The sequence below is a fragment of the Embiotoca jacksoni genome, unplaced genomic scaffold (genome assembly GCF_022577435.1).
Source record: "Embiotoca jacksoni isolate LCO1_2020_lvr unplaced genomic scaffold, fEmbJac1.0.p SCAF_1, whole genome shotgun sequence".
In the NCBI taxonomy this organism is placed as follows: Eukaryota; Metazoa; Chordata; class Actinopteri; family Embiotocidae; genus Embiotoca; species Embiotoca jacksoni.
The window spans coordinates 17,825,877-17,846,848 of record NW_027185229.1 but is presented as its reverse complement, the minus strand read 5'-3'; the positions used below and the strand labels follow the sequence as shown (position 1 = coordinate 17,846,848).

At 36.5% G+C, this 20,972-nt stretch overlaps 1 protein-coding gene across 1 annotated transcript in view; it reads left to right on the top strand.

Annotated features, from left to right (window-relative positions):
* Positions 1 to 18,084, top strand: part of LOC138195355 (testis-expressed protein 264 homolog) — a 34,564-nt gene extending 16,480 nt beyond the window's left edge. The window contains exons 3-4 of the mRNA XM_069144695.1: positions 8,129 to 8,294; positions 14,786 to 18,084. Of these exons, the coding sequence (XP_069000796.1) occupies positions 8,129 to 8,294; positions 14,786 to 15,072 (453 nt within the window). The 3' untranslated portion in view covers positions 15,073 to 18,084. The remainder of the gene's footprint in view (positions 1 to 8,128; positions 8,295 to 14,785) is intronic.
* Positions 18,085 to 20,972: the final 2,888 nt, after the last annotated feature.

The window sequence follows — 20,972 nt, the reverse complement described above, 5'->3', positions numbered from 1 at the left end:
TTTCTACAATAATGATCAAGCGACTTAACTTGTAATACTCACTCATGCAAGTTATTGCTTCTACCTGCTCTGTGCGCATTACTGTGCAGTGAACAGTCTCTAAATGTTTTCATTGCTGCTCATACAGAGTATCTTTGTGTAAACAGTTGCACTTTTGTGTCACATGCAGTGTGTGTGTACCATAGAAGCCTCAAGCCAACTGAACTTAATAGTTATATTTTATAGATGTATATTTTCAAAAAAAGCACACATCTTTTGAGACTTCATCAACACTTGAATGGGAAAAACACTTTGAATTTAGTCATCACAGCTGACATTGCTGTTTCCGTAAAGGAATGTTAAAAGTTACCTGCTAAGCACATGTAATACTTATGTCAGGATCAAGAGACCAAACCTTTTCTGCCTCATAAGTTAAAAAAAAACGTGTTCAACCTCCAGTGGCAGTACTATGAGATTGACGACTTCTGTAAAGAGAAGACACCCATGAAGATTTAAATTAATTTCCACTTGCAAAAATCATTCAACATCCAGTGCAAATAGGGTTTAACAGTACATATATTCGGTTCCTGACATTTGATTCGATGAGAGTTCTCTTCAGTACACTCCATAATCCAAATAATTACTGTCAGCATCATGAATTTATTTGTACGTGCTTGCACTCTCAAAACTTTGTTTTGTTTAAGATGGTTGGTAGGTGTGATTGATGTATTTTGTCTGTATGCATAATGTTTTGTTATGCTGAAGGTTTAAAAGAAATTGCTTGATTGGTAGGTTTGGGGTTGCTATTTTTCTTTCTCACCAGGAAAAGAGGAATTATTATACTTAAAACAGGCCCCATTTGCAGATTATTTGAATCCAGTACAATGGTGGGGAGCACTTATCTGCCACTTTCCATCAGCTTTCCACTTCACTGTTGACAGTGGTGCTCAGCTTTCTTTTGCCTTTCTCCACAGGAGACAAGGACCCATTGTTGAGCAGAGGATGCAGATCTTATGTCTCTCAGTACTTTGAGTGATCATTTGTCCTCTAGAATTGCAATGGCTTTCCTTTACAAGGAAGGTATTTACATTCCTCATTCTTGTATTCATTTATATTACTCTGTGATTGAACATGAGCATTCTTTCTTCCACCCACTCAGCCTGATACATGACTCGTATCTCCCTGTGTTACAGCTGCACACTGTGGGGGCATGGCAGTTGAGGTGTCATCATCATTTTCAGTAAAGGGCGAAGTTCTGTAGGAACCTAAGCACGTTTTCTGTTAGACTGACTGCCTGTCTACTGTTGTGGAAAGGTAATTCATTTTTATCTGGACGCACTTAGTTTTACTTCTGTCGGTTTCATATCTTTGTAAATCGCACGTTACCCTCTTAATCTGAAACAAAACAGCAAGATGTCACCTTGGCCTTTGTTGGTTTGCTCGTCCCTTTTACAACTATTGGATGGACAATTCTTTTATGAACAAATAGGGCTTTGTACTGAACTTTGACACTTTTATGGCAACGATTGAATTGTTTCAATACTATCTTGTGTCAAAAAATGCCTTGTCATGCGGTCACAAATTTTTATACTTAGGTTACATCCACACTGACATGTTTTTGTATTAAAGCTCATAATTTTCACTCCGTTTACGTAACAGTAAATCTAATCTGTGTTAGTGGGTCAATACAGTGTCTCCCATACATGGGCAACCCACCCAGGTTTCAATTTAAATAAATCTTACACTAAGAACTATTTCACTCTTTTCAAACTAATTTTTGGCCACATACCTGACTGAATTTCGGGCACTGCAATAACTTGAATGTTTTGCTCAGCTGGCTAGCTAGTGTCTACTGATTAGTTATTTAAGGTGTTAAGGAAACGTCTGGTTATTGTAGCCACATAAAACAACCTGGGTTACACTCTCCCGCTCCAAATTGCGTACAAACTAAAGATTTGTATTGTAATGTAGTTATCTCTTTATTTTAAAGAATTTCATAAAATTGGTATGAAAGAAAGTTTGGTTCAGGAGCTAGTATTAAACTTATTATTATTATTATTTTTTTTTTAACAATACTCAGCCCTACCAAATACTTCAAAAAAGTAGTTTAGTGTTAACTAGCAAATTAAAGCATGCTAATATGGTAAATAAAGATGGTAAACATGGTAAGGATTATAACCACTAAACATCAGCAGATTAGCATTATCATTATAGGCGTGTTAGCATGTTAGCACTTAGTTCAAAGCACCACTGTTCCTATCTGCAGGTTTACAGAGTGAATAGCATAGCTGTAGAATTTTCTTACTGTTTTCTAAGATTTTATACCGCTAACTATTAATTGATTTATTGCAGGAATAACAGATTGATCAATAATGCAAATAATTAACTGTATTTATTGTCTGTCTTTATTACATAGGGTCTGACCTTTTTCTCATTCATACTAATACTGATGAGTCTATGAAAGTCTTAATGGGAATTTGATTCATAAAAAAATGTGAATGTGATTATCACGAGCCACCCTGGAAAAAGCACATCCTATTTCTTTGTGTCTTGGGAGTTAATAGCTCCTCTACAGTACCACCAGCAGTAACTTGTGCACAGGCTTTGTTTGCATCAGACTTGGCTTTGGTTTGTCTCTCTCCACAGTAATATAACTTTTTCACTTTTTGAAATCAGCCCTTTGTTGGCAAGATGTACTCACTTTATTTGTTTTTGTCCTCCCAAAGTGGCTCTTTATGCGCTGGTAAAATATTTGTTTTCTCTTTGGTGTTATCTCCGCCACTAACTCTTCCAGCTTTACACCGTAGAGAAATTAACTCTTTTTTTTTGTCTATCACTGAATTGCTTCTCATGGGAGAAATTGCAGCAAAATATAGTATTAGTTTCAAATGCATCATTTATTTTTCAGCCCTAAAGATACCCTGTACAGTTTCATTTATTTATCCAAGGGTATGTGTGATGTATTTACACAAGGGTCCTATGCAGATGTTTTTTTTCCAGGCTATACCTGGTGAGAGAGGACACTAACACACATCGTCCTCTTTATTAGACCATCTGTCCTTCAACAGTTCCTCGGGGACATGCTGCAGAGTGGCTACACAGCAGGGTAGAGTTGATTCAAGGACTTTGTGCGCCCACCTGAGTGCATGTCTCCATTACTCATTTTTAATTTGTAACTAATTCAATTGATTTGAATCATTTGTTACTGGGATTTACCTTTTCAAATTTTTTGTAAAAACAAGTTAATTAATAGTAACATGTAAATTAGTTAGAAAATTAAACTGTTAAAGCTTAATTTCCATGGGGCCTTGGAGGTATTGCCCATTAAGATGCTTTGGCACAGGCTGATACAATACCTGTGAAGCTTTTGAAAAGAAAACAGCAAGGGAAGATGGTAACAGTGATGATCTGAATTATCTTCCATTTATCTATCATGATTTTACAACTAACGCTGCATTCCCAATCATGTATATAAAGAGTGGACTTCAGTACTATGAGTTGGCTCCTGAGACAAGAAAACAATCGTAGAAGGGGAAAAGTGTATACTGTGTATATATTCTGCCCTTTAATTTTTAAAAGAATTTAGTCACAGTAAAGGGAGGTCATGTTCTGTTTGCCCCTGTAATTTCCCATGCCTATTCTCCTAATAATGCTACACTGTAATAATGTTTTCATGCCAGAGAAACAAAGTAAAAAATATCTCGCTGTCGGAAAATAATGCCATTTCTGTGGTGTGGAGAATGTGAAAAAACACTGACCTTTCAATGACCCTGTTACTCTGGACTGCCTTAAGGGCTCTTCTGGGCACCAAGGTCCTGATACTGCAGGGGCAGAGTATAGAGAAAATCAAGCAAAAATCACTAAGCACACTGTCCACAATCCCCTATCCAATTACAAAAGCCTAACGCGAATAGTTTGCCTCAGCGATTCCACTGCTTGTCTAATTATTAGCCTCCCTTCTGTCCCAGGTTTTCTGTTTATAAGACACAAAGAAACTAACCTCATTATAGACTTAGACTTGTTGCATTAGGTTGTTATCTTAGCAGTGAATATAAGTCTTGGGTATAGCCTCCATGGGTGGGTGCACAAATAGTAAAGGTATCACAATATATTTCAACATTAATTTATAATCCAGGATTTCAAGGAAGTCATGCAAAATGAATTGTAGTGTTTGATTACAGATAATCATTGCAGCATATCTGGAGGTTGTCTCAGTTTATATATGCCATGATGTCATGTCAAAATATGAATGAATAACAATGTAAACCAGCCATTGTTCCATTGATCAGGGCTCTTAACTTTTTTTTTTTTTCTCAGTTAATCCGTTATCCGTTTGGTCTAATGAATGCCTGAAAATGCCTTTTTTTTCTAATGATAAGATTCCTATAGCACAACATGGCATTTCCCGATCACTAGTATGATATTGAAACATATCTGCTTCACTATCATGTTAACTAGCATCAAATCATTGGAACTGCAAGACTTTGGAGAATATTTGATATTTCACTTAAAAATCACTTTAATGATTTATTATCAGAATTCTTACCAATTCGTTTTCTATGTAGTCCTGTAATTAACTATCTGTTTCAGCTCTAAAACACTGTGCATTTTACACAAAGATGCACTTTATGTACAAGTTGCACATCGGGTGCTTGGGTGGTGACCCAGTTTCGGGCCCCAGCTGTGATACTTCTGGCTCAGCTGGGTGTGCCCTCGAACACAGTGGATAGTCCGCTCTGCTGCTGGCCGATTTATTTCTATGCAGAAATGATTTCCTCTGCCTTTCTATACAGCTGAGTATGATATCGGGGTTATATTTATATATCCTAAGTTAAATGTGTATTGTTTACTGTAGTTGCTTCTAAAATACTAAAAAAAAAAATCTAACAGCACAGTGATTTTTGACCATTTGTTAGCTGCAGCTGTGAAATTGTTAAATGCTAAAAATCAAATCTTGGCTATGTTTTCATTCATATTCTAAGAAATGAAAGTCCTAAAATATTGTATTAAAGTTGGTCATGTTGAGAGCACACACATGAAGAGTGGACCTTTTTCTTAAAATATTAATCTATTTGGGATGAATTAGCATTTAGGATTCTGTTGTCTTTCACTCATTGTTGGTCTAAAAAAGTGGAAAGTACTCTCCTCACCATTTCCTGCTAAAAAGCAGTTTTGCTTTTTCATTAATGAAAAGAACATTTGTGCTAATGCAGCTACTGTTTTTATATATATATTTTTTTTTTATAAAATTTGCTTTAAAGTGGGAATTATTTTTATTAGACCTTCAATGAGGGTAAAAAAAAAAAGGAAAAGTAGACATGAAAAATCTTAATATATACAATTACAAAAGCAGGTGCACATATGACTCATTCAGCTTTAACCTGATGGTTTTCTTTAAAAAAGTTTGCTTTTCAAGTAAAATAGGACAATTATAAGGGATGCCACTCAAGTGCATTAGTCACAAAATCAAAAACATGTAGTGATAAGGAATGGGGTTTTAAATGTCTTAATTTGAACCCAAAAGTTCAAGTCATGGTATCACAACAAGGTGGCTGAGCAGTTGGCTCAGACATCAGTTCTTTTTCCCTCCTTACAGTTTTGTTTACATTTTGAGACTGAGAAAACATGTTTTTAAGCTGGAATGTTTTGTTTTTTTTCTCCATCTTGAAGAACTCTGAAGGTCTTGTTATTGCGCCGCACCTTTACATGCTGAGGTCTGTACAGCCATGCACAACCATTTTGAAGGATATGATGTACACTAATTCTCCCATGAGGTTTTTGTTGACCACTATAAGTAATATTGTGCCAGTGACATTATAGGTCAGGGCCTCATAAACACTGCACTGCAAATGAAAAGTTGTTGTTACAGTGAAAACCTCTTTTGAAGCCTTCTGAATCATCAAATCAAAACAAGACAGATTTTCAAGGCCAGAGCCTCTTTCTTCATCCCCGACGTCCTGTATGAAAGAGGTGAAACAAGAAAAAAATGTGGTACTTTAAACTCATTTTCACTTTGGTGTTATATTCTTGTAGGGATGAATGCGATCTTTCAAAATATTTCTGTACTCTGTACATGTGTTGCTTTTGTGCTTGGATCTTTTAAGTGTGCCATTAGACTGCAGAGTCCTCTTTCACTTGCTACATCATGTCTGCAGTGCACTGCATTTGTGAGCTCCTCTTCAGTTCCTAACCAATTTACCAAATCAAATTTCTTGTGGACCCATTGTGCTCTGTAAATTAATCACCAGTCTGACAGATCAGACTTTAACAGTAAAATAGTTACACCAAAACTTTTCTTTTAGCTATTGTACTGACACCGTGTCGTGGCTACACTTGATTTTTACATTTGATCATTTATTGATAGTCGTAACTGTAAAATTAAACTTGTGTGCGTGTGTATGTCCGCATGCATCTGTACACTTCAATATGCATTATGTAGCGGTCTATGTCTGACTCTGGCTGATGAGCAAAGCCAATGAGGATACACAGATGTTTCTGAAGGAAAAAAATGCACCAATAACTGATGTTGCTGAAATCACTGAAACTGACAATATTGTTCCTGCAGACAGCAGCCAGAGGAACGTCACTGCTGTCATAATTGGGTTGTGACAGATGGTGAGAGAGAAGACGCGATAGAGTTTGAAAATATGTAAGCTCTCTCTTCTAAAGAATAAGATTCTTATGTTTGTGTGTTCACTTTCTACAAGCCTGATTATCAGACGTGTGTGACATTCCTCCACTCAACAGTAACTACCTGCCACTACTTCCGCTTTGCATGAATCTGGAACATCAGCAAGAGGCACAGAGACTCTATACTCCCAGGAACTGTCAGGAAACAATCATCACCATGAGCAGTTTCAACTCTTTGAGAGATGTCATGAATTTACCATAGTTTATGGGAAATGATTCATGGTCTAAAATACAGCTAATAAAGTTCCAGTCAGAGATGTGAATACCAAGGTCTTCGGTGTTTGTTACCTTAATACAGTACTTTCATCCTCAGTTTAATATAGCCTACCCTTGAAACTGTCTTTTAAAAAAAAAAAAATCCAGCAGTCTCATTTCATGCCAAGTGTAAGAAAATAGCATCTAGTAGTCTAGCATCTAGTTAAATGGTTAAACTGGAGTTCAAACAGCAGTAAAATGATCAAGTAATCATTTAAATTATATATGAATGATATTATTATATTTATCATCTTTAAATAATCAATTATATTGAGATACTGGGCTGTAGCTGTGATGTGTCTCTGGTATTGCTCGACATTTATCACAAAAGGGTGAAAGTAACAGACATTAGCTGTGCATGAGCAGAATAACAAAACACGGTGTACGAAAGGTTAATGAGCTCGATCGAGAAGTGGAGTGGTCTCTGTCATGTGAGACTTCCCACATCTAGAGGATCGAGGCGAGTAGCAGAGACAGGACAGCAGTTTTGACAAAAGCATTGTGAAATGTGGAGGCTGAACATTCATAAGGACAAAATGTAGGAATCTAAAATGCGTTGCACGTCGGATGTGAAGAGGAAAGAAATGGTTTTCATTTTATTTCAGGGGTGGAGCAGTGAGGTTCCCGCGCATGAAATCAAGTCATTTTCAATCATGATAGACTGGAAGCGGACTTGAAGGATAATGGCATGTCTGTGATTGTATGGTGTTCCTGTCCATTAAATGTACAGTGATGTGCGTATATAAAACCACATGTTAATAAGGGTTAATAGGGCTGATTTGAACATAAACAGTAATGATTTAACACTTTCAGTTTAAAATGAGCTCTGACTACATCAATGCCATTACTTTCTATCAACAATGAACTTGTTTTGAATTGTGCTCTTGTATTAACTAAACACACAATGGCAGTCAGTTGCTTTAATGTAATAGTTTGGAAAATAAGCGTATTTGATTTCTTGAAGTTTTAGTGCATGAGAAGATTGATAACACTTTCATGTCTATAATTAAGTATGAAGCTACAGCCAGCAACAGGTTAGTTTGGTTTAGAACAAAGGCTGGAAATGGGGGGGAAAGAGCTGGGCTATCTTGTCTGTTTAATTTTTAGTAACTTAATATTACCCATCCCAAAAAAGTTTTGATGTATTACATATTTTTTGTGAATCCTGAACTTTTGTTTTGTGCTCAACCATCATCTCTCTCAGGGAAGGAGGCTGTGCGCACACCCATTCCTTGAAATCTACAGAGAGGGTCAGATCCACTTCATGGTACCGTTGGCTCGGCAGGGAGATTTTTACGTGCCGGAAGTTCGACAGGTCGAAAAGAGGCCGTTAGAAGAAGAGGAATCACACAGTGACACAGACGTCTCAGGTATGTGAACCTTTAGGTTGTGCTGCATCATCACATGATGTTCATTTTTGTTACACTTGCTGAAAAATGTAGGATGGAAAGTGTAGTTATTGGAAAAGAGGTGCAATTTAGGATCCCTTTATAACCACCGTTATAATTTGATGATGACTGCATATTAAGCTCAGACTTAATGTAGGTAGGTCTGTCACTCATGTTACAAAGGGTAAAATCTCATTCAAGTATTATACATGATGTGCACACCAACAAAAGCCAGTATCAAGTTTACTCATTGATTACCGTTTCCATAAACAGAAGTAAACATGATCCACATCTATGAGTTGTATGACATATTTAGGACAAAATTCTTCATTTAATTTATTCTATGAATAATCTAAAATAGGATTATGGCCGCATAAAGAGCAAATACTGACAAGCATTTAAATAATGACTATTATATTCACTATACTGTATTTGCGCAAAGTGTCAATATGTCTTGTTTTAATATCATGACCTTAACAGTTGACCAACTGGACCTTGTTTCTCCTGCTGTTAAGTTTATGAGCTGCCTTGCAGAAGCAAACTGTGATTGACACCTTCTTAGTTGTTAATGAAAAGCCCAGACACAACAGCCTCTGGTGGAAGTGTGCTGCCACTCACCAAGGGGCTGTCCTCAGCTATACAGACGCCGTTTGGAAATCTTGCTTTAACTGTGAAAGATGAACAAGCACTGGAACACAATTCCGCTTGACTAATATATCCTCGAGAGACATACAAGCTTGTGAAAAGGTAGATGAAGCGAGTTTTATCATAAAAATGGAGTATGGCAGTAAGTCTATGAAACTGATGATAAGAGCTTCATTGCACCTAATTGCTACAGCATTGTAGCAGAGGCCATATTTTTAAGGTTAGTGCAAATCTGAGGAGCTGAAGCCAAATACAGCTTGTCTGAAAATTAATGGACACAAATAAACATGAAAAACACAACGGAATACACATGGGACACCCTCTGTTACGAGATATATTAAATTTTTTAACATGTAGTAGATGTATATTTCTTGCAAGTACAGCTGGACAGAAGTAATTTAGATTAGTGGACTGACTGAAATTTAATGACCAATTATTACCTCCAAAGAGGTTATGTTTTTTGTTGGTTTGTCTGTCATGTCTGTCAGCAGAATTACTAAAAACTACAGCATGGGCCAAAGAAGGACCCAGTAAATTTTAGGGTGGACCTGAATCAAGTTTTTATTAAGCAAAACTACTTAAATAGACTCAGGTTTTGGCTTTTTAGATGCAATGATTTGCTGCTCGTGTTTGATTTATATTATGGTAAATTTAATCGCTTTGAGGTTTGGATCGTTGTTCCGACAAAGCAAGTATTCTGAAGATGGGAACCCATGATTGGCTTTTCTGTGCTTCTGCAGCAGCAATGGTTGTAGCCGGAGGCGTTATGTTTTTGTGTTGTTCGTCCATACATACATACATTTGTTCTGTTACTGTCAAAGCAGTATCTCAAGAACACCTTGAGGGAATTTCTTCAAACTTGGTACAAATGTGCTCGTGGCCACAAGGATGAACTGCTTATATGTTAGGGATCAGAGATCAAAGACCAAAGATCAAGCACTGTGACAGCACAACTTTCCCATTTGTGTGAATGCCAAATCTCAGGAATGCCTCGAGGGACTTCCTTTGAATCTCACAAAACAAGTTTTTCGGCAAAATTCACACACTACTTATGACAAAATTTCACACAAATGTCAAATAGGATAAAATGGTGAAGTGATGACATTTAATGTTCAAATGTTCTGCAAAAACACTTTCCTTGCCATTATTCAACACCATGATTCAGGATTAGAAGAAGAAATTAAGACCATGTTTTACATTTGGTCAGATACTGAGCGGGTGACACTAATCTTGGGTGTCCAGCTTGAAACTGTGGTGATTGTATAGATCTTCTTTGTGGTAAAATCCATATTTGAAGCATCATCTACTGTCAATCAGCTTTATTGGCCAGGCATGTGAACACAGAAAAGGATTCCTTCAAAACCTTTACTACATATATTATGTGAGTCTGGACAGATATGGATGTAAACTGCAATTTGACTGGTTGGCGGAGGCATACATCTACGAGGTAGTAATTATATTTTTTTTACTGTCTTCTGTCATTTAATGAACTAAACACTTAATGGACGAACAGAAAAAAAAATTATCTAATCTTTTTGCTGTTTAGACATTGCCTTTAATTATTTTGTTAACTGAATCTGAAATGTTAGAGGTTCTGAAAATACAGAAAACAGCCTGACAGTACAATGATTTTTTTTCATTTCACTTCTGTGTTCACATTTAAATGGTTATTTATGAAAATCTTCTTTTCACAATTCCTTTAATTGTTAAGAAATTAAGACAATTTTGTCTTCCTCAGGGCCAATCTGGCAACATCACGATGATCTTTTTTAATTTTTTTATTAAAGCAAGAACCAAATATACTCCTATTTGCAATTATTCTGTCGTTCTTGCCTTTCCAACGTTTAACGAGCGCAGCTCATGAATAATCTAGACTGAACGTGAAGTGCTCTGAAGCATGTAAAAAGTCACTCAATTACTACAACAGGTATTATAACAATTAATTACCCCTTACTGTAATGCATTTGTTTGCTTTTTGTCCACCTACTCATACTGAGTGTCAAATCTCTCTTCCACTTTCACTCAGAAGCTCAAAAAGGACATCTGCACAACAGAAAACGACACATAAATATGTTCCCTTCCCTCCAGTTTTACTTCACAAGCGGAGAGAAAGCAGATTGCTGTTGACTCTTTCTGTGTCATGGGCGCAGTGCAGAGGGGAAGTGACGTTCAGGTCCGTGACTGTGAATGATAATGTGACAGATAGGCATGCTCCCGTCATACTGAGATCAACTCAGCCAGGTCAGTGGAGCATTCAGGCCACTGAAGGCTCGAAGGGCCCCGCTCCCCCCACACCTCTCCACCCACCCACTATCCCCTGCACCACTATACCACCCCTGTCCCTCTGACCTGATCAACCCTGAGCTTCTGCACACATGGTTCCTCACTGTGCCAGGCAGCAGTCTAAAAATCACCCCGTCACCCTCTTATATATTTCACTCTGCTACAAAAGTGGGTTTGCATTTTCTATTAATAGTCCAGAAACTACTACTACTGGTTTTGTTTGCTGTTTTCAAGGCATCTCGGGGAACGTCCTGCTCAGCATCGAGTCATGTTCAATCAAATCTCTGAGCTTTGCAAGCTGAGCTTTAACTAAATGCACCACTGTAACTGTGTTTCCATTCATTCATCTGCTTTGTGATATGAGTCTGCTTTATTTCATCACTGAATTGTATTATTACTGTATTATTTACTATGATGGATGTGTATAAGACTAAAAATAATAATGCTAACGAAACTAACATCAAAGAATAACAATAACAATTTAAAAACCGAACTAAGACTAAAGAATAATGATAAAAATAAGAATTAAAAGTAATAATAAGAATAACAGAAATACAAAATAAGCATAATAATGGATTAAGAATAAAAAAAAAAAATTTAATACAAAATACTGATAAAAGTGATGATAAAATAAGACTAGGAATTAAAATGAAAATAAGACAAAACATTTTTTTAATAATAATATAAACAGTAATACATTAAGAATAAAGATAAAAGTATGTCTAAATCCTGTAGCTCTGCATATTTTCAGTTTTATTATTTTTTTCTCTTCCCTCCATCAGTCACATACACATAAGCTGAGTGTAAATTAATCAGATAAAGATGATGGCAAACTTCAGAATTTGTTGTTTTTTATTTGAATTTTAAAAGCATTTTTATATGTATAAAGTCAAGTTAATTCCATACCACATATTGTGTTGTCTTCCATTTCCTCGTCATCTATACAACCATACCCTAAATTGGTAAAAACTTTAAGATTCAGATGTATGCAATGCCAGAAATATATCATTTATCATTCAATCAGCGGTACAACTTGTATTGTAACAAATTGTAAAATGTTCATGATTTACCCTTTGTTCAGAGCGTGTGCTTGATACTGGACTACGTCTCATTTTCTGTCAACGTGAAGTAATTTTGACCCTCTTATCTTTTCTAATATCATATTTTAGAGATGTGTGGCACCATAACATGAGCCTTTAGGTCTTTTATATTTTAACCAAGTGTGCCATAGCAAATTCAGCAGTAAGCATAGCCCACATGAAAATCTATTATTTATTCATAAACAAGCAGAGTTTCTCCTTTCTTAAGAATCGTAACATTTCCAAGGTCCACCGCTTATGTGTTGCAATTAAACACCATTTCCAGATTTTCTCTTTTGCTTGTTGTGTTGAAAGTCTCTTAAGTTGAGCTCACAAGTATGGTTTTCAAGATGTTCCTGTGGTGTATAGCTGTTATATCTTCGAAGTTTAATTGGCAATAAAAAAACAACAAAAAAAACGGGTCTTGCTTTGTTGTTTGCTATCTTGATAGCTTAGAGATGTGTATGACCTTCTTTGGGAAAAAGCCCGGGGTTAATTTGAAGGCTCAGAATATAACGTGAATTGAATCATCAGAGAAAATATATTTATTAATCAGAAATGGATGGCTTTAGAAGAAAAACAATAACGGGTGATGTTTATGTTGCTGATTTCATACTTTTTACACATTCAGTAGGCACTTCAGTGACTAGACTTACAGAGTGTCAGCCTGTCGTTCTTTTGAATGCACAAACCTCAGCTACCTCGAAGATTTTACCCTTCGCCATAATTAGAACCTGTAAGATAAGAATTAGCCTCCTCCTGGCTTCTACAAACTGTTAAATATTGGTTCTTGGCATCTTTGTGTATCATCATCAGGTCTGCGTCTAATTACAGGCTGGCTTAGTGTCAGGAGATATTGATTTTAGAAGAGTGTTGTGTGGAAACATTCACAGCCACACAAAGACAAAAGGTCAACAGACTGCACACATAAGTATGCAATTGATCTTATTAACCTGAAAACAACACACTCAAAAACAGAGTTAAGTGGTTGGGCTACTTATATGATCCCATCCAATTAAAGAACAGAAGACCTTTAACTCACCGGAGCTTCTAATTAGCAACACCTCAGTGCCTATTTTGAGTTCCAACCTCAAGTCACAGCACAAAGTGTTGAAGCTGGTATCTCATAGTTCATTAACAAACAGAGAAATGTGTGACAAGCAAGATATTGTACAGCTGCTCTGTCACGCGAAAAGGCAAAAACAGAAAGGAAGGATTATAAGTAAGTTAATTAGTTGTATAAGTAAAAAAAAAAAAAATCTAGCACACTAAGATGCAACAGTATACTCGTATTTTATCTGCACAATTTGTAGATTTTCGGTTTAATATACATAAATGAAAATATACAGTACAGTGCAGAAAGCTTGGGCATCCTTTGACAAGTATCGCAGCTTGTAAATGCTTTTTGGTGCCAGCTAAGACTCTTTCAGGTCTTGTTTTCATCCATTCTTTCTCGCAAAAGTCGACTAGCTCTGTGGTATTATTGGGTGTCTTGCGAGCACTGCTCTTTTGAGGTCCATCCATAGTTTTCAATATAGTTTGGGTCAGTGGACAGTGAGATCCGTGGCAAAGCCTTCTGCTAGCAAATCTTGAGGTAGTCCATTGCGGATTTTGAGGTGTGTTTATGATCAACACCAGCCCAAAGCATGATTGATCCACCCCCACTGCTTAACAGCTAGAGAATTTTTTTTTTTAATGAAATTCTGCTCTCTCTTTTCTCCAAACATACCTTTGCTCATTGCAGCCAAAATGTTTGATTTTAACTTTATCGGTTCACAGGATTTGTTTCCAAAAAGCATCACGTTTGTTTAGACTTTCGTTTGCAAACTTCCAACGCTGAGGACGCAGGAAAGGTTTTCTTCTAACAACTCTTCCATGAAGGTCGTATTGGTGTAGGTATCGCCCTAACAAAGTCTGTAAAAGGGCTCAAATATATTAGAGAGCCCAAACTTTTTAATGGTGCTCATTTTTCACTGCTTAAAAGAATGTCACATCTTTAACTTATGCCATTAATAAAAAAAAACATGTCAGAGGAAACCAACTGGATGTATGAAAATTGCACTGTAAGCAAGGATTTGCCCAATAATAGTGAGAAAAATTCATCCATATCCTTGTAATATGATTTATTATGACTGGTTACTTTGTTTCTGTCTGAACTATTTTAATAATCTTTCTAAAGCACATGATATACTGACAGTATTTCACAAGAAATATTTTCAGTAGGAATAATCGGATATTCTACTGCATGTACAAAATATGAATTGGTTTGGTGTAAACTAAAGGGAACCTTGTGAAAGATACAATCATTCTGGACCGACATCACAGTGCAGCTCAAATGCAATCATGCCGGTTTTGGCGGAATCACAGTTTTTTTTTGGGCAGTCTTGCTTTTCTCACGTGGTGTTTGTTTATAGAAGTCCTCTCACCATCTGTTCTTTCCCTCCCTTTGTTTTATCGCTGCTCTAGGTGCAGACTCCAACAGTGAATACAGCTCAGGGAGTGGGGTTCTCCTGTCAGACAGCAGAGAGTCGTCACTGGCGGCGTCCTCTGTCCACTCGGTGCCCATTCAAGATGAAGGCAATAGAGACTACAGAGAGAGAGGGTCCAGGGGAGCCTCGTTTAAAGAGCTGGACTGGGAGCAGACTGGTGAGCAGCAGGAAGAGAGTGCTGAGCTGCTACAGGGAGACTCCAACCACAAAAGCCCGGCGGTTCCCACGCAGAAGTGGTTGGGTGTTGTTGGAGGAGAGGAGTAAAAGTTCAGTGAGATCTATTAGTTGAGGATGAGAGCATGAAGGATGATACGGTTGGGAAGTTCAAAATGTAAAAGCCTATGTTCATTAAAAGATAAGGCTAGTGGTCGTCTATATTTCTGTTACACTCAACAAATCTCATGAAAAGACCAAAACCATCGATGCATTGTCAGTATCCTCTCTAGAAAAAATAAATTACAAAAAATTCTTACAAAGGGAGTTGAAGGTCTTTTGTATAACATATAGTTTCATTTTTACAAAATGTTAAATGATTTCCAAAAACAGCTGCTTGTTCTTGTAGTTGGTGCCACATGTTGCTAAATCTGGAGTAAACAGGGACTGCTTGTAACTATGGATTAATCCACTTTTGGTGTTCTGCTGAGAACACATTAATGTATCTGGGATCAGTTCACGTTCACTGAACTGAAGGAACATGTCATCCAGTGCAACAGTGTATTTCTCTCAGTAGTTATTGGACAACAAAAGAAGTCTTTAGTGCGAAGGAACATGATGTATCAGACATTTTTACTAGACAGGCAGTACTTGTTTGTCAGATACGTTTGTTTTTTGTCTTAATAATTTCATTGGGTTTGTTGAAAAATACAGAATACACAGAATCAACACACGAAGCTTTTGTTGCTCTAATCAGTTTTAGAGTGAAAGTGTTTTAACTCTTTTAAAATATTTTTTTTAATGACAGAAAACTATTTACTTGAAGTCTGAAGAACTTGTTCAGGTAGCCTGAGTTTCTTGAAACATTTTTGCTGAAGTGAAGTGATGCTGTTTAAAAGATATGAGATGATACCAGTATTTGTTAGCCAAATGATTATACTTCAATATCCTCCACTGTTCATATTTTATCTCTGCTGGTGAAATAATCACAGCTGTTTTGAAAATGATCAAGTTGTTTGACAAGTTGTCTTTATTTTGCTGTACTGGAGGGAGACATAGTATGTCTCTAAAAATACAAAGCACTGTGTTAAAGGTTTAGGTACTTGTTCAAAAAAGGCTTAAAAGATGCTTTCGAAAAATAATGCATCAAAGGTTTTTTTTTATGCATTAATTAACTTAATGCAAAGCACACTAAAAAGAAAAAAGAAAAAAAAACCGCTATAAGAATTGTGAAAAACACAATTGAGCACAAAATTAAGACCGAATGAGCAGCTCCATTTCTAATGCAAAACCAAACTGGCACAAAACCTCCACTATGCTTCACTGTTACCTTCAGGCACTCAAACAAGTTGTACTCTATCTCTTCGGTGAAGAAACTGCCTTCTGTTAGAGAACATGCTGTCATTTTTCTGCATCCCACTTCTTGTGTTCATATTTGGCTTTGTTTCCACATCATTGGACTGGCTTTTTGGCTGCAAGTCTTCCAGAATTCTCCAGACTGTCAACTGGTGTCTGCTACATTCACAACCCAGTCCCACCTCAAAATATGTAATTGGTAAATTACCAATCAAAATGTACAGGTTCACAAATATTGGCTGAAAAATGACGAGATGCCTATGCTTTTCTTGCTTGTTCTTTTCTATTGGCCTGCGTCTACGTCACGTGACTGTTCAACCAACTGTCATCGTAGAAGGCGTAGATCATAGTTTGGGTAAAAGGTGACAGTCACAAACGTAGACATCTCACAATTCTTTTGCTGTTGTTGTGAAACGAATACGTTTTGCACTTTGGTCCATTGTAGCTCTTTTGCATTTTGATATGAGGCTCGGTTGGCATTCAGTTTTCCTTGGCTGATCACTTCTTTTGCTTCTGCAGGAATGCTTGAACAGCACACGGAAATGCCTGTCTGTTGTGAAATTTCTGCTTTTGAGAGACCTGGATGATGCAGGTTGTCCACCTTGAATCTGGTTGATATGCTCACTCAGTCTAACAAGTTGAAACTGTCAATTTTTTTTTTTTAACAAACTCACCTTTTAATAATGATCGTCTCTTACTCAGTTTTGTTCCTGCTACGCAGCTGCTTCAATTTCAATTTATGAGTTTGGGTCCACCTACTTATTCTATTGTCCTGTTCGCTAATGTTGTTTTGTCATGCAGTTTGCAATAGGCCAACAAACAGATTACATTTTTTCTTTTTATCTGTAAAAGGTCTTTCACTTTGTTACTCTCTAACAGCACTCACTGGATTACTTCAGTATTTGTAAGATATGACAAACACACAAGATATAAAATAACCGACAAGTCATATATTTTTGTGAAACATCTGAAGTTCCTAAAACATTTGCACAGTGCTGTAAATGCAGGGAATTATGTTCACTTCATTTTACATTTAGTAACTTGTTTCCAAAGGTGCTTAATTTCATACAGTAACTCACAAAAGGCATTGAAATCACTAGACCTCAGAGTGATCGGTATTGTATTTTTTTTTTTAAATTAATTTCTTTTGTATCACTGAATATTTTTACTCCATCTGCTTTGTGTATTTTTACTAGGCTGTGTGTTATAGCTTTGTTGGTGATGCGCATATTTTAATGTAAAATGTACTTCACTTCCAATGATGATGGTGTGAATGTATGCAAAATTACCTTCTTCCGACCAGCGCCGAGATCGAGGACATGATTACGTTGAGTGTGCAGCCAAGACAAGTAGGCTGACCATTAATATTCATTTCACTGTGACTAAAAGCACAGCTCTGCGACTCCTAGCTTACATTTACAGTCAATCTACGTCTCGCCTTTAGCATCCTCAAATTATTCTTCCACAACCATTCTCAGCTCTTTAATTTTCTGTTCAGCCAATAAATTCTGCTGTTTTGCTTTCTCAAAGTTTCTCCCATCTGTTGTCTCTTTGCAAAGTTTAATTCTGCCTTGTTTCTCTAACTTTTGTTTTTTTTCTCTTGGTCCCTATGAAATAAATATGGCAGCTTCAGCCTGAAAAACCACCTGATGCCTCATGTCCGGTGATATCCTTTATTCTTCAATCCAGCAAGAGATCCCAGAGAGAGATGAGCCGTATGCCAGTTTTATACAGGCATGCAGTTAAGATTCTCCAGATTATTGTTTGATGGAAATGAGTAATTCTATACATGTCAGCAATGACTTGTGTCCGCCCTTCACTTAAATTGATATGACTAAAAAACATACCACAAAGGCTTTCCCTAAATATACTGTACCAGCCAACGGTTTGGACTACTCATTCAAGGATTTTTTTTTTTTTATGCCATTTGTCAACTATGCCTCAGCAATAAACTGATTTGATTTTGATGGTCAAACGTCAAGGTCACTGTGGCCTTATACATTTTTGATTCTCATAAACCAGATATATCAGGAAGGCCTTGAAGGAATTTCTTTAGATCTGACACAAACATTCACTTGGACTCAAGGATGAATTGATAAGATTTTGATGGTCAAAGGTCAAGGTCACTGATAGATATGAGGGATGCCTGGTGGGAATGTCTTCAAATTTGGCACACATTTTCACTTTATCTCAACAATAAAGTGATTTGATTTCTGTGGTCAGAGGTCACGTTCACTGTGACCCCGCATCTTTCCAATTCTTGTGATCTTGACATCTCAGAAATGCATTGAGGGACCTTCAAATTTGACACGAACATTCACTTGGACTCGAGGACGGAGTTAATCAATTTTGTTGGTCAGAGGTCAAAGTCAGTATGACCTCACATCCATCCTATCAGTCAGTCCTATTCTTGTATATGGGATATCTCAGAAACACTGTTGGAATTTCCTAAAATTTGAAACAGACATTCACTTGGATCAACAATCAACTAATACGATTTTGGTAGTCAAAGGTAACTGTGATGTCACAAAACACGTCCGTGGCCCTAACTCAATCATTCATACGTTAATTATGACAACATTTCACACAAATGATTATTGTTGGTTTGCAGTAATTATTCCAGGTATGATGCTAATTCTTTGCTGCTCCTTTGGGAAATTTAAAATATGAAACATATTATAATTGTTTTTTTAGTTTACTCATTAATTTTCTATGTGTTCATAGTTTTGCTGTCTTCAGTACAATTCTAGTAAAACCAAAGAAAAACCTTTGAATGTGTAACAGTCCAAAGTTTTGACTGGCACCGTCACTGTGTTCATGAGTTGTAAGATGTCATGTCACTTACAGAAAGTGTCATCCTGCTACACTACATTGCTGACTATTTAGGCAATTTAATCCCAGTAAAACCCTGCAGAAGAGAGGGTATTTTATCTAAAGTAAAACTACTGTGAAGTCATTAATAATGCAAAACAATGATTTAATTAAAGTCTGTGTAAAAGCTTTACATCCACTGCAAATACATAATAATGCTTCATAAACAGATATTCAAGTAAATACATTCATTTAGGTTCAAAATACCACATCTCCTTTATCTGACTGAAGTTGTGGATGCAACCAGGGAGCCATTTCAAGCAAGCACGTTTACTGAGTCATTTATGTAACTGAATCCTGAAACACATCTTGGACTTTTGGCTGATTTTATCCAAATAACCCAGTAAACCCGCTTACCGGTTCAGTCCACAATTACGTATCAGAGAAAGCCAGCTGAATTAAACAATGTTTTTATGTTATTTATCAGTGTATAGTCGCTGAGGAAAACAATATTGCGTTCGACGAAATCTTGATCTGCTTAACTGTTCATTAGAGTGATTTTGTTAACAAGGACTCTCAACTGTACGCTCTTGCTTCTTAAAAACATGGAAACATAAAAAAATAAACCAGCCATGTCTCCTATAGCATTACTCATTCATTAGTTTCCTCAAATGTAAACCTGCCTCAGAGACTACGTTGGCAGAATGCTGAGCTTTTATCTGACAAATGTTTTGTAAATAAGATGATCTATTGGGTGTGTTTACATTTTTTTATCTAAATGCTGATTACTCTAAAGATGGGATTAAATTCCCAGAAGACTAAGTTAAGCGAGATGGATGAGCTTTAAGACTAAGTGCTGAGATGCTTTCTCTCCAATTATAAAATCTCTCTGGAAGGAGTGAGTGGACTGTACTCTTTGCTACGTGTGCACGAGGTAGTAACTGTTTATTTTGTCTGTGAAGCCAATAGGGGTTCGATTTAAAGTATAATCCCAAATTATTACAATGTAAATATTATAATCACAGTTTTTATTATTTGTGAGACTGACTTTGTACTCACTAAAACAATTGCTGTGATTTGGCAACATGGTGACATCTAAAAAAAACAACTTAATAAGGAAATAAGAATACTGATTTTAAACCATTAACCAGGAAAGCAAAACCAGTCTATAAATTATATTCTAATTGATCAGTTGTACAAATATCATGGAGTGACCTCCTTCAAGTACCTTCCACAGTACTGCTGTAGTCCTGCATGTAGCACTTTTATTGTTAGGTATTGTTGCTTTTATCTCAAGTCAACACATCAATAATCAGCTATCAATGACAGCATTTAGTTCAACTAAAAATGGTTCTCTGTGAGTATGATTTTAATAATCGTTGAAAAATAAAGTATACACCAGATTCAGTTTATTCCATTACAATCATTTCATTGGTTTAAACATATTTCCAAACAAAAATAAAACTGTCTGTGTGGCCGGATGCATGAGCTTTTCATAATTTGGATGAACTGACCCTTTAAAAGTTAATTCACCTCAAACTAAACCTGAATTCCCCTGCTGATAAAGATATTGTGGAGGAAATGCTGTACAAAGGATTAGTCTTGGTGGATACCTGAAAGTGGTGAGCTGATGCGAAAGCAATCAGATCAGAGGAACTTTGTCATCACCTCTTTGCACAAACAACAACTTACGTCTCTGTATCTGTAAGTTATTGTTGTTGTTTTTTTTTTAAGTAAAAAGATGTTTCCACACTTTGTGATATCAACAAAAACAGAAACCCCACAGAGAGAAACTTAACTGTATATTTTGGATAGATTGTTTTGTTATCATCAGCGCTGAATTA